Here is a 14,203-nt window from a genome sequence, read left to right as displayed (position 1 = left end):
TTGCAGTGGGGGAGGTTTAGATTGGATATTAGGAAAAACTTTTTCACTAAGAGGGTGGTGAAACACTGGAATGCATTACCTAGGGAGGTGGTAGAATCTCCTTCCTTAGAAGTTTTTAAGGTCAGGCTTGACAAAGCCCTGGCTGGGATGATTTAACTGGGAATTGGTCCTGCTTCGAGCAGGGGGTTGGACTAGATGACCTTCAAGGGTCCCTTCCAACCCTGATATTCTATGATTCTATGAGACGCTTACAGCTGGACGGAACAATGGGGCCTGTGCTGCTCTGAGCCATCCAGCCCAGTTGCCTACTGGGGTGTTTCCACCTGTCACGTCTGTGATTCAATTCCCACTCCCCCGAGCAGTGGAGCGCCTCCCCTGTGGTGGGGAGCAGGAAGTGGGCTGCCTGCAGGGTGTTGACTCCTTACTTCCAACAGCTAAACTGCATTCAGAGATGCTGGAGATGCCCAAAGCGGCGATCTGGTGACACTTCTCCACGGTAGCACTTGCAGTGGGTGCCCGAGGGAGGGTCTGTGATGGTCCATGTGGGGGAGGTGATTGGGGCAATGGCCGGTGGGGCGGGAAGGTGTCTCTAGGACAGACTCCCTAGTAACATGTGCGTTGCACCCTGCCAGAATGCCTGCGTAAGGAGCCTGACCAGGCGCTGCTGGGGGGTCGTCCCAGTGCCACCCTTGCCGGGGCTTTCCCAGTGTGGTCCAGGGAGCTGTGCCCACCAGCTGAGATGCTTTCCCCAGTGAACCCCGACCACCTTCTTTCACACATGCCCCCCATATCCCCACCGGCCTCCTGCGGCATGTGTGAAAGATGCCTGTCCCTTTCCCACACAGACCGGGCCTCCCACCGGTGACAGGTGCCCACCCCAGGAACCTGCTCCCTGCGGTGTGCGGAAGGAGCTGCTCAGAGCTGTCTCTCTCTCCCTCACACACACAATTAAGCCAACCTGATCAGCCTTGGGGGCCTCGACTGAGTCTTTTGGACTCTATATGGAGGTGCTAATGGTACATAAGTGGGTTGCTTTCCAGAGGGTTGAGCAGGTAGTGCCCACTGAAGTTAGGGCTCTTCCCCCTCTCCCCCCCCCCCCCCCCCCCGATGCACTACATTGCTGAGTGGTTGAAGAGAAAATTCATTGGCACTTATCTCATGTTGCGAGCTCCCGGCTGGTGAAAGCGCAGCGCGAGCTATGAACTCCCAGTCTGGGGCTGCAGCCCAGGAGAGCTGTGCTCCCTGAATTGCCGGTGGAGACAGGACTGGAGGGAAAGCTCTGAAGCTTCTTTAAAGCAAGAACGCTGGGAAGGGAGGACGAGGTGGGAGGAGTGGAGGGGACCGGAGGTTAATACCGTAGGGGCTCAGTGCCCTCCTGCACTGTGCCAGCATCCTGCCAACTCCCCCAAGCAGGCCTAGGTCAGTGCTGCAGTGGTGGTCGTGACTCTTCCCTCTGAGTTGGTCCAGGACCACCTGTGCCAAACCCTGCCCGACCAGCAAGGTGCGTGGCCGTGGTGACCTGGGCCCAGAGAGCGTGGGTGCTTTGGGTGTCTGCATGCTGCTGCAGCTGTAACGCTGCCCTGGCTGGGGGAAAGCTGAGACCTGCAGCTGGGTCAGATGCATCCTTGAAAGACCTCATCATTCATCCCCTTTAAGTACCCAGCTCGTTCGAGACAGCGGAGCAGCGAGGCAGATGGCAGAAGTCATTAGTCCTCTGCTTCTATCTTCCTTGGCCAGATTGTGCTGTCCTCTGGTCCCTTGGCACCCCCTCACCGCCAGGAGAGCTCTCTGCGTAAGCTCCAGTAATGGAAATCTGGTGGCAGGGGGCGGGGGGGAATGTGTCTTGGAACTTTGCTGTATATTTCAGCGGCATCTTTAATCATGTGAGGGGAGCCAGGAAACTCGGCCTGGTTTCTTCGTGTATAAGTAATCCTGCGGCGAGAGGGCAAAGGAAATGGAGAGATGTCGCAGCACGTGGGGATGAAACTGCCATGCCGGGCGAAGCGGGGTCAGAGGCTGTGGGACGAAGGGCTGCTGGCCCTTGGGGCTGGTGTTCGGAGGATCGGAATGTGGACAGTCGTTTGATTGCACAGGCGGAGTTTAGTACGAATAAATTGCTAAAGGCCACTTCAGTGAGGCAGCGTTGCTCAAGTTGGCAGAGCACAAGGCGAGGACTCAGGATCCCTGTGTTTTTTTCCCAGCTCTGCCACTGACCTGTTATGTGACCTTTGGCAAGTCTCTTTCCATATGCACCTCATACCTTTGGTCTGTCTGGTCAGCTCTTCGGGGCAGGGCTGTCTGTCACACTGCGTCTGTGCAGCCCCCAGCACCATGAGACTCCCTATCCCAGTGGGGCCTTTCTGGAGGTGGGGGGTTGAAGCTCCCTATGACTGGAGGGCAGAGTGATAGGAGGGGAGCTGTTGGGGCTCTGGGGGAAGGAGGGGCAGTCAGCTCTAGGCTGGAAAAAGACTTCCTGACAGTTCATACTGCCGTTCCAATGTCACTTCCTCTGTGGTTGGTGCCCTGTGCTTTCCCCACCGCCCCCGCCAGCGGTTGGTGCCCTGTGCAGCTCCCTGCTCTGTCCTCTCCCCGCCCCCGGTGGCTGATGCACGGTCTCCTCCCCCTCCCCAAGGCTGGGTGTCTGCACCTGGACCTGCAGTGGCTCAAAGGTAGGATCAGGCTGGGCCAGTGAGTCCGACCTGCACCCTGGCACCTGGCCCGATCTCATGGGCCGCGTTGGCTGCTCCAGCTCCTCCTTCGGGTCCTGCTCTCACCTCTGCGAGATATTGTGGGGGACAGAAACATAGATCTGCCCCCCAGTATTTCCATGGTGAGGGAGCTAGCATCCCTCAGTTCCACCACCCCTGCCTCTAGGTGCTACAGTAGCACAAATAGCAACTGAAGGTGTTAGACCCGAACCCTTGGCTGGCTGTGAGAGGGTCACCCTTCCGTGATCTGCCCTGAATTGCCTCTCCACGTCTCGGTTGCTGCAGCGGTGTAACGCTAATGCTCTGACCTTTCCTCTGAGGCGCTCCAAGCTCCTAATGTGGACTCGCTAACACTCCTCTCAGTACCCGGGGGGGCGGTGAGGGATGTGGAGGGGTCTTGTCATCCACTGCCCCAGTGCAGCTGCCCCTGGGGTGGAGCCCAGCTGCTGTTTAATGGCTTCACACCAGGACCAGTCAGGACCGGAAATGAAGAATGCTGCATCCATTTTTGCAGAATGTAGTTGGCCAGGTTGGGATTTCCCCAGAGCCCGGGAGTTTATCGCCTCACTCTTACGCAGAGGGGGATCTTCTGTGATCACAAGGGGCCACATCTCATCCCAAACCCCTTCCAGCAGCACAGTGCCCCTGCCGCACACATTCGCCGGGAGGTCAGCACTGATTCCCGGGGCCGTGCCCTCTGGGGTTCCATGCTCGAACTGACCCAGCATGGCGTGGCAAGAGCTAATGGGACCTCAGCACAGGGTGGGATGTGCAGACCAGAGAAACCTGCCCTGCTGACTGTGATGCCCTGCCCTACTGAATGATGAAACGGGGCTCGGAGGGGCTGTGATGGGAGAGGATGGAGCTCCTGGGCGGGGAGCTGTTGCTGACTCTCATCTGCTGTGGATCAGTGCAGGAGGGTGGAGATAGTGGGTTCAATTTACTGGGTCAGAACTCCCTTGAAGTCCATGCAGGTGGCCAGGTAGAATCACCCTAAGCCTGGGCCCTGAGCCTCCCACCTGGCAGTGTGGGAAAAGCCTGCTCCTCTCCCCTACCAGGCCTGCTCCATCTTCCTACTTCTCCGTGGGATGGCTGATGTTTTACAGACTGGGGGGATGGACTCCCAGCAGGTCCTGGGCATGGCACATGGAGCTCCTGTCACCGCAGCCTGACTGGAACATTGGCAGTGGTGGTGTAGTTGTGTCGGACCCAGGTGATTAGAGAGACAAGGTGGGTGAGGTAATCGCTTTTATTGGAGCAAATCCTGCTGGGGAGACACACTTCGGAGCCACGCAGAGCTGCCCTTGAACCCTCTCAGGCAGAGCTGTGTGTGGCTCAAAAGCGTCTCTCTCCCCAGCAGGAGCTGGTTCAATAAAAGGTATTTATTACCTCGCCCGCCTTCTGTGGAATGTGTCAGCCGGGCCCTGGCCGTGTTGCAGCTCACCAGCTCCAGCCAGGGCAGGGTCTTCAGAGGGAGCCTTTGCCTCTGAGGATCCCCCCACATGACCCTGGTGCTGTGTGTTAGGGGAACAGCCCAGAGACCCCAGAGAGGCTGGGCCATACCCTGGAAGCAAAGGAGGAAGGGTGGCCTTGTGGTAGAGACTCAGGATTGGCAGTCAGGTGACCTGGGCTCCATTCCTGTCTTCGCCATAGATTTGCTGTGCTCCCTCGTGCCTCTCCCATTACCCCTGAGGTTTGTGGGGCTGGGACGGAGTTGGAGAAGCCCTGATGTGTCTGGGGTCCCTGCCCAGTGGATTCCTGAACAGGCTGGCCCTGTTGGGCTGGTCAGTAGCCCTAACGATTACTGGTTGATACCTTACCTGCCACTGACCCGGCCCCAGTTTCTGACTCTGTGGGCCAGCAGGGCTGGATAGGTGTACGGAGGGGAGGAGAGCGTGCTGTATAATGCACTGCAGCAAGACCCCACTGGCTGACGAAGGAGGGGGTGGATGGGCTCTTACGGATCCAGTCTCTGCCCCACTCCAGGGCTCAGGCTTATGGCCCTCATAAGGCAGGTCCAGCTACAGACAGACAGAAAAACAACTCCAGGCTCAGCCTTGGGAAACTCCACAGGCCCCACACACAGCCGTACGATGGTGGGCAGCTCGCAGAAAGCTCGCATGGACCGCCTGCTGTGTGTGCAGCACGGCCATGGCTTGCCTGGCATGGGTAGTCCAGTCTTCCCAGTTATAGCAACCCAGAGAACCAGCTACTCCCCTTTGCAGGAGCCCCTTGTCCTCCTCCCACCCCCTGACGAAGTCTCTGCTTCCTTTGCAGGGTCCCCCCTTGCGAGGCCGAGCTGCCAGGCCCTCCCCCCACATGCCAAGGAGCCCTGGCTGCCAGCTCTTCAGGCCGCAGCCTGCTCTTTTCTATCTAATGAAGAGTTTAACCCCTTCCTGGGTCACCTCCCCCCACTGCAGGCCCCCCTCCAGTGGCTGACTGGAGTGAGATGAAATCCCTGCTTGACATCCCCTCAGGGAGCGCAGCGTTAGGAGAAGGAGCTGCGGCTTTAGCTCAGGGATGCATATGTGTGAGGTGCTCAGAAACAGGCCAGAGAGGAGAGGGGTCAGTATAAGCCCCTGGATGGACAGGCAGATAGAAATGGGCTGATGGCCCAAGGCTGGCCCCACTGCAGAAAGACCCGGCTCTCCTTCCAGCTCTGACAACGGCTTCCCCCTCCCGCCCCGTGTCTGAGCGGCTGCACGGGGAGCCGTGCCCAGAACACGGCCTATCTGTCACTGCCCGCACCTGGGTGCTCGCGAGTCACCTTGGCTGCCCTTCCCAGCTGTCAGAGTGTGGCTTTGTACAACGATGTTCACAGGCCTGGCCCTCCCGCTGGGGGAGACGTTAGCACCTCCTTGGGGTGCTGTTAACGAGAGCAGGTGGCGCAGTGGGTTGCTAGGCCAAAGTGACAGACTGGAGTCGCTGCTGGGTATCAGGCATCCCTCCAGAGCCGCTGCGGCTGCTCTCTGACAGCCCCTCAGCCTTCCTGAGAGCAGCCAGCTCTGGCAGTGCCATGCTGTCTTCATCCGGAGAGGCCCTTTCCTCCCTCCTACACGCAGGCCAGGTCCAGGCGGCTCATCCGAAAATGTTCCTCAGTAGCAAATTTCTTGATGGGATGGCAACACATCAAGGGCTTGATCTGCTGTGTCGAGCTGCTGTTGACTGCAGTTAGACTACAGGGGCTCAGCATCCCTACAGCAAGTCACTCGCCCCCTTTGTGCCTCAGTCTCCCCAACTGTAAAGTGGGGACAAGGATACTGACCTCCTTTGTAAAGCACTTTGAAGTCTGTGGATGAAAGCGCTGTATCCGAGGTAGGTGCTTCTTCTTATTTTATTACTCTTATTAAGAATACCTATTGAATACCATAGCAAATACAATCTTTGTAGGTGCTGTATGTGTGGACAGCAAGACAGTGGTGTAGATATGTGGGATGGATGGGTAGACAGAGGGGTGCATATAGAGATCCATAGAATGAATGAACAGAGCCCCATCTGAATACACACACCTACATATTCCCTACAGTAACCCCCCATGTAGACGTGCTCACCCTAAATATACCCCCTCCCCAGACAGACACCAGACATTCCCAGCCCACCCGCACTGACCTCCTCACACACAGAGAGAAATGCTCAGCTGTAACAAACACATGCTGGCGTCTTTGTGTTTGCCTGCAATGTGCCTAAATTGCTTCCCTCTGTGTAATTAACTGAAATTACTGATGCTGTCAGACAGTTATTACTAAGAGAATACACTGTAATCTGGGAAGCCTAATATAACTCCTTCCTGTGGTAACTGACTGCCTGCTTCCCCAACCCCAGCTCTCATGTGTGACCTGTTGTCCCATTCCCGCTCTGTTTTAAAGGTCCCTTTTTTCTGGGCTGGGGCGGGGGGGAAACTGCAGGGCGTTCTCAGAAACGACCTCCATGCTTCTGATAGTGATATCTTAGCAGTGATATCCACAGACCTACCCTAAAATTGGAACAATACAGAGAAGATTAGCATGGCCTCTGTGCAAGGATGATACGCAAAGAGACAAGGGCAGAAACACAGGGACCGGCACCATCCAGCTGTCTGCCTGCAAGGAGAAGGACAAACAGACCCAGATGGACAGACATGGCCATTCTTAGGAGAAGAAAGATCAAACCATAGTACCACAGGTATCACCAGGCTGGATCAGAGCCGGGACACCAGATCCCACCTCCAACTGCTCCTGCTTCAGAGGAAGGTGTCAGGACCCCACAGATAGGGGATAACCTGCTCCTCACATAGGTCATGTTAGCAGCAAGGAAAGAGAGGGAGAGCGATCCCTGCAAAGACCCAATGTGGAGCCTGTGTCCCAGCTCCCTTTTGATCGTAATGGGGGCAAGGCGCATGGAGCCCTGGGAGATCATGTCCCGATGGAGTGAACATTCCCTGATGTGCCGTTTCCCCAGAGGGAGCCCCGCCCCGCCGAGCCATCAGGCTGCCAGCGTGGGGGATTCTAACAGGCACTTCTCTTCCCGCCATCGGCTCCCGCCATCTGTTCCAGTCTCATCACTGAAGCAAAAAGCCTATCACTGGCACTGGCAGTCTGAGAAGTGACTGGGATGGTGGGGAAGGTCTGGATCTGGGCTGGCAGGTGTCTCCTCCACTTCTCCACAAGTCAGGAGGGTGGCATGGAAGGAGGGAGGGTGCTGTTTCCAAGCCAAAGTCACGCCAGGCTTCCTGGTCCTTTGTGTGGTAGCCATGGAAGTGAAGGGAGCTGGCTGAGCTCAGCCATCCCCATCCTTCACATCCCCTTCTCCAGGGGACTGTGGGCACCAGTGTGGCGCGGTGTGAATCCCGTTCCTGCTTGCTGTAGAGGAGCCTGGTTCGGTTACACAGGAATGGAATGGAGGGCAGCAGCTGCTTAGTACTGGCCCTGCAGGGGGCGCTCTTCCAGCTGGTGTCTCTGAGCATCCTGGGGCATGGGGCTGGGGCATTCTCTATCAGAGCATCCCACACTGGGTGGGGTGCCCTGGGGTGAGACTCAAGCCTACAAATTGACTCTGATTGTGAGCTCCGTTGTACAGAGTTCATGAATAACCTGTAATAACATGGAGCTGGAAAGTAGGTCAGGTTGTTTTCAATAATGAATGTTATGAACAGGTGCAGGAGAACCAGACAGAGATAAATTAGTCCAAACGAAAAAGGCCACACTGCTATGATTCAAGAACTATGCTGAAATCATGCTTAGGAAAGACAGAGGATGTGGGACCCGAAATTAATGAATTAAAATTTGCGTGTGGGATATTAGGGCTAATTGGTGGACAAAAGAACGAGGGGATGGGCTATTCCACCCACTCCTTTTGTGGGTCCTTAAACAAAGAGACTTTTGGGGGGGAAATACAGGAAGACCAGACACAGGCTACTGGAGTGAGCTTCACCTTCGTGACTGCCAACCCCGCCGTCTCCTGGGCCCCGGGACCTTCATCATCCTTATACCGAGAGACGTCCTGACCAGACCGAGCCAGAGGGAGGGGCCCAAATGACATGGCTGCTCCTACCAGCTTCAGCTGACTCTCAACCACCACTTGGGATGAAGGAGGATCGGACTGTTACAACAGCAGCAGCTCCAACCCTTCTCAACGATCTTCTCCCCTTTCTCCCAGAAGGACAGCGATTACAATCCTGCATCAGCACTGGCTCCGTGGGTGCTCCGGGACTAGAGCACCCATGGCAAAAAAAAGAACCCACACCCCGATCAGCTGTTCAGTGGTGGGCGGGAGGCCGAGGGAGTGGGCGGAGTGGGGGAGGGAAGAGGCGGAGCAAGGGTGGGGCACGTTCAGAGGAAGGGGTGGAGCCAGGGTGGAAAGACGTGGGGCAGCAGGTGGGCCTTGAGGGAGGGAACAGGGCGGGAGCAGGGCCTCAGGGTGGAGTGGGGGTGGAGCACCCACCCGAAAAGAAGAAAGTCGGCATTTGTGCCATCCTGGCTTCCATCTAAGAAACTGTCAAGCAAGGAGAGTTTCCTTCTGAAACTCTCACCAGCTGAGGGAGACGGAAGAAGGGGTGCCGTTGAAATGCAAGCCTGACTTCATACTTGACATTCCAAAGGCTTTCACTGGTTTCCCTTCTTTTCTTTATCTTCAGTACAAGGTTCAAAGGATGGTTAATGGTGCGTTTGCCATGGTGCCAAGGAAGCTGAGGTCTCTATACCAAACCCAGCACGTCGTAGAGCACTGTTTAATGTTGGACAGTGACTGGGTTATGTTAACGCCATTAGCTCCTGTGTTCCATCTAAATTACTGCGGTAGGCTCCTGCTGGTGTTTCTAAGGTACCCTATTGCCAGCCGCGGGCAGGGCTCAGCCCTTTGTCAGTATCAGTCTCCCTCTGGGGTTTGGTAGCTAGCCGCTGGTCTGGGTAGCACTGCTGGTGGTCTTGTAGAGGGAGCTGCTGGCTCTCTGTCCAGCAGGGCAGTGAGAGGTTTTTGGAAGGAACTCCAGTCTGCGGTCAATTTCTTTCAATTTCTTTTGCAGATAGAGAAAGGAGAGCTGGCGCTCAGTGGGGCTTAACTCAGCCAACTGACAGACCTTTTTCTTCTTCTTTACTTTTCTCCCAGAAGCTGACAGGGCAGGTACTGTCCCTAATTCCAGTGGCTTTGTCAATTGCACCCTTGTTGGGGTGATTTGGATCTTCCTCTGTTTTGTTGCAATAACCTTCACTAGGTGAGCGGTACTAGCTGCTGTTACGTTGATGCAGAGACTGTAAATACAGAAGCAGTCACCTTAGGACCTGCTCTAGGAATTTTGTACAGGACCAGTGACAGAGATTTATTTATCACATCTTCAGATGAAGTTGCAATCTGCTCTCCTTGCCTGGGTATTACAATTGGGAGGCACAATTAAGGACCTGATTGTTATTTCACCTGCAAATCTCCCCAGCAGGAAGAGTTGAGGAATTTGACTTTCCCATTGTTGCAGTGTGGGGTGCAAGGTGAAAAGTGCCACTATTAGGAAGGGATCATGTCCCCTTTCCTGCTGCTGTTCCTTCAGGACAGCCACACCCCCAAAACTCGCACTGCTCGGGGTATCGTAACTGAGCTAGCATGGGCGAGGGGTTCTAATAGGGAACTGGGGGTCAGAGCTCCTGGGTTCTGTCCCCAGATCTGTCAGTGACTCAATGTCTGTGACTATGAGCCAGTCACACTAATTGCTCTGTGCCTCAGTGTACCCCTCTGTAAAACTGGGGTGATTATATTTGTTGGGGTGCTGTAAAGAACTCTGAGATCTGTCTATGATAGACATCAGGGAAATGCAGGGATGTATTTATTTATTTTGATGTCCTTGCTTGTGAAGTGCTGCTGTCGCACTTGCCTTGGAGGCATGCACCCCAGGTGGTGTTTTTAGTTATTGTTCAGTTTCTGATCACTTACATGAGGTTAATTCACACCTAGCACCATTTTCCGCTTGTACTTGCTGCACACGCAGCAGCCCTCGTGCACACGCAGCAGCCCTCGTGCACACACAGCAGCCCTCGTGCACACACATACACAGACTCGTGTACCCACAGCAACCCTCATGCACAGAAATACACACTCGTGCACACACAGCAACCCTCGTGCACACACACACACACACACACTCGTGGGCACACAGCAACCCTTGTGCACACAGACACACGTTCCCCAAACTCACTAACTTTCTTTCCCCCACTCCCCAACCCAGCTCTCTGGAGGGGCGTTTGAAAGCTGACAGCTGCTTGCCAGCGAGCATCACGTCCAGCAGGTTCCCAGGGAGTTGCGAGCCGCTGGTCCCCATGTAGCTTTGCATGTGGTAGGGGGGCTGAGCCTGCTCTGTGCCTGGCTGGCTGGTGGGTTTCTCTTGGTTGGATTCAGGGTGTGTTTTGCATTGCTGTCCCAGAGCTGCGGTGGTGCTGCTCTCCAATATCCGATCTCTCCTCTCCACTGAGCCATCTGATCTCACTACCCGTGTTTGCTTTCCCTGCGAGGGGACACGGGACCACGCCTAATAACTGCAAGCCGGCTGTGTGCGGTCCAGCAAGCAGCCACTCTATTGTCAGCGCCGATCGCTCATTCCTTTCAGAGATGCAGAGATTTTAAGGCCAGAAGGGAACTTGAGATCATCTAGTCCGACCTCCTGTATAGCACAGGCTCTTAAATTTCCCCACTTAGCCCTGGGCTGAGGCCAAGAGCTTGTGTTCGACTAACTCAGCTTCCAGAAAAGCCTCCGGTCCTGATCTGAAGTCAGCAAGAGATGGAGAATCCACCACTTGCCTTGGGAGTTTGTTCCAATGGTTAATCACCCACCCTGGTAAAAAATTGCTCCTAATTTCCAGTTTGAGTTTGTCGGGCTTCAGCTTCCAGCCTTTGGTGGTTCTGCCTTTTTCTGCTAGATTAAAGATCCCTTTAGTAGGTGTGTTTTCTCCCTGCGAAGGTCCTTAGACACCATAAACAAGCCACCTCTCATCTTCTCTGTGAGAAGCTAAACAGATTGCTCTGTAAGTCTCTCGCTGCAGCCCTTGAATCATTTTCGTGGCTTTCTTTTGCCCCCTCTCCAATTTTTCAACATCCCTTTGAAATGTGGAACCCAGTGTTGGGCGCGGTGTCCAGTGTTGGTCTCCCCAATGCCGTATTCAGCGATGAAATTGCCCCCTCCTCCTACTCACTGCTCCCCTGTCTGTACAGCCAGTATTTACCCATCAGGGTCTGTGGCTACTGTCGTGGCTGCTGGGGCTGAGGGCTGGGAAGAGGGACCGGGCTAGCTGAGGGCCTCTCCAGGCACAAAAGACAAGGGTGACTCTCCTTAGAGTAACTCTACCAGACTGCCTGGGGGGGAAAAGCTCTCTGCTCTCCAGCCTGGTTCCAGCCCCTTCCCCCACTCGTCTAGACCCGCCCCCATTCCCTCCCCACCCCCTGCTCCCGCCTGCTGCCCCATTACCCCAGACTTCATGCCCCCCGCTCATCGGGAAGCAGATCTCTTGTTCCCCTCCCTGCTTTGGTCTGGCAGGGCTGCAGTCAGCGTGCTTAAGCTCTGGGGAGAGCCGTGGCCCATGCCCCTCTGTAGGGGTCCCACCCAGCTCTCCTCCCTGCACCCTGAGCTGTGGAGAAGCAGGGGTAGAGACGGGGGTGGAGGGGAAGATCTCCATCAGGAGGAATTGTGGACAGCCTCTGCCAAGGGAAGTGGGGTGGTGGGGGCAGGGGTGCTGCTGGGGGGAGTCGGGGGATTTTCAGCCGCTGTCCAATGTTTCCATAACCCCGTTTGTCTCTCTGCAGCCCCAGCCCAGTCTCGACGAGAGCTGTGGCTCTGGCCACGCCCAGCCAGCCACCCAGCCTCCCAGCAGACAGAGCTTTGTGCAGAACCACTTCCAAGCACAGTACAGGTAAGTGGGGGACACGTCTGCCCCAGACAAATCTTCCTGTCCCATCCCTGCATTGCATCGGCCTCACCCCTGGTGTCAAGCTGAGCTGGGAGTGGGGCTGGGGGAGGTGGGAGGCGAGGGGCTGGGATCCAGACACTCCCTGCTGCACAGAAAAGGGATGTGGCACCTGTCCTTGTGGGACCCAGGCCATGTCGGCTGCCTGCCAGCTGCGTGGCACCTCCAGCGACATCATGCTGGGCATCAAAGATAAGTACCCGGGGGATGGGGGTGAAGCTTCTTGGGAGCCGAATGGAAATAGTTTGTGGCTTTACCTCTCTAGGAATAAAACCTGCAGCTGTAGGGAGAGGCCAGCCTGGCTGCCCTGTGGAGTGACTCTCCTGCTCTCTCTGCTGGTGCAAAGCGGGAGTAACCGCGGAGAGATACACAACGGGAAAGGAGTGCAACCCATGCCCCACTGCCAGCTCTGCCTGCCTTGTGCTTCCTTGTCCTGCAGTACCCATGCAGCATGCTTTCCCAGGCAGCGGCCGGGACACACACAGACACACGCTGTCCCGTCTGACCGTGAGGACCCTCCCCGCCCCCATTTTTAAAGGCTAGTCAGAAAAATGGCTACAAAATGCCCCCTCCTGCCTCCCTCTTTGCGCCCCCCATGGGGCTTCCCATCACCCCAGCTCACTTTAGTGAGCACAGAGCAGCTTTTCGCAGAGCCCAGCGCGCTGCAGGAGAGCAAGCTGCAGTCACACTCCAGCAGCTGAAACAGCAGCAGAGTCCCGGCTGCAGAGTCTCGCTTTGCAGTGCCGGTGTCAGAGGCAGAAGGTGCCAAGCTGGATTTCCAGGTCCTGGGGCTGATCAGTTAGGAGACCCCTTCCGGCTGGTGAATGGAGTAATGGAGAGAGAATCCTCAAGGGGCAGGGAGGTAGGGGGTGAAGAGAGTTCCCTGACAGTAGTGGCTCTTTAAACCCTGCCCCGTGTTTCCCATCTCTGCTGGGAGCGCACCAGGAATATTGAACTGGGAGAGCCCATGAGGAGGCTGTGAGGCTAACGCTTCCTGGTACTGCCAGTGACAACACCGGCCAGTACCTCCCTGGTACCTTCCATCCAGCCATCCCAAAGTGCATTACAGATTGCACAAGCCATGGAGACAGGAGTTACTTCGCCTGGCAGTGAAATGCAGCCACCTCTGGGGTGGAGCATGGCAGCTGTTTAACAGCCCACGGCATGGCTTGGTGGCAGTTTTGGACAGAGTCAGAAGACGATTATTGTACCCAACTGAAAGCTCAGGGGAATTTTTGGTAGGCAAAGTGTAACGACCCAGTCTGAAATCTGACCCTCCCACCACTCCTAATCGTATTTAACGTCCGCACGTGGGCAGGGCCTGGGCTTTATATCGCACTGGAAAGGCGGCAGCAGCCAGCGCCCCTTAGCACCATGCTTGTGCCTGGGGTTCGGTGCCGAGTGAGAGGGCAGCGCACTCTCGACTGAATCACCAGCGCCTGCCAGAACCTGAGCTCGAGGGCTGGGTCTGGCCATTTCCTCTGAAGCAGTGTTATTTAGCTAGACGGCTTCACCCAGAACTCTCACAATCTGGCGCGCGTTTTGCCCTCCCTCCCGCCTGGGCGACACCCCTGCTGACCGTCAGATAGCCTGGGTGCGGTCTGTTTGTGGTGGACAAGGGGAAGCACAGTCTGGACAATCGACGATTAGTAGAAGGAGGCAGCAAGTTTTCCTCCAGACATCCAGGAGTGTGACATGCCTGGAGCCGAGGTTCTGGTTGCTGATCCAGGGTGCACGGATATAAACTGGCCAGCACAAAGTTTGGACTTGAAATTAGACGAAGGATTCTAGCCATCAGAGGAGTGAAGTTCTGGAACAGTCTTCCAAGGGGAGCAGTGGAGGCAAAAGACATCTGGCTTCAAGACTAAGCTTGATAAGTTTATGGAGGGGATGGTGTGATGGGATAGCCTAATTTTGGCAATTCATTGATCTTTGACTATTAGCAGTAAATAGGCCCAATGGCCTGTGATGGGATGTTAGATGAGGTGGGATCTGAGTTACTAAAGAGAATTCTTTCTTGGGTGTCTGGCTGGTGAGTCATGCCCACACACTCAGGGTTTAGCTGATCGCCATATTTGG

General features: G+C 55.7%; 1 protein-coding gene and 1 non-coding gene across 2 annotated transcripts in view; both read left to right on the top strand.

Moving 5' to 3' along the window:
- The window catches only part of USP43 (ubiquitin specific peptidase 43), a 188,780-nt gene that overhangs the window by 48,276 nt on the left and 126,301 nt on the right, over window positions 1-14,203 (top strand). Inside the window, exon 3 of the mRNA XM_077833850.1 lies at window positions 11,964-12,070. Coding sequence (XP_077689976.1) covers window positions 11,964-12,070 — 107 coding nt within the window. The remainder of the gene's footprint in view (window positions 1-11,963; window positions 12,071-14,203) is intronic.
- On the top strand, window positions 6,662-6,766 carry LOC144275338 (U6 spliceosomal RNA). The gene has a single exon (XR_013348017.1). It is a non-coding gene; the product is annotated as a U6 spliceosomal RNA (small nuclear RNA).

Source organism: Eretmochelys imbricata, chromosome 14 (assembly GCF_965152235.1).
Source record: "Eretmochelys imbricata isolate rEreImb1 chromosome 14, rEreImb1.hap1, whole genome shotgun sequence".
Classification (NCBI taxonomy): Eukaryota; Metazoa; Chordata; order Testudines; family Cheloniidae; genus Eretmochelys; species Eretmochelys imbricata.
Note: the sequence above shows the minus strand (reverse complement) of the source record. Positions and strands in the feature narration are given on the sequence as shown.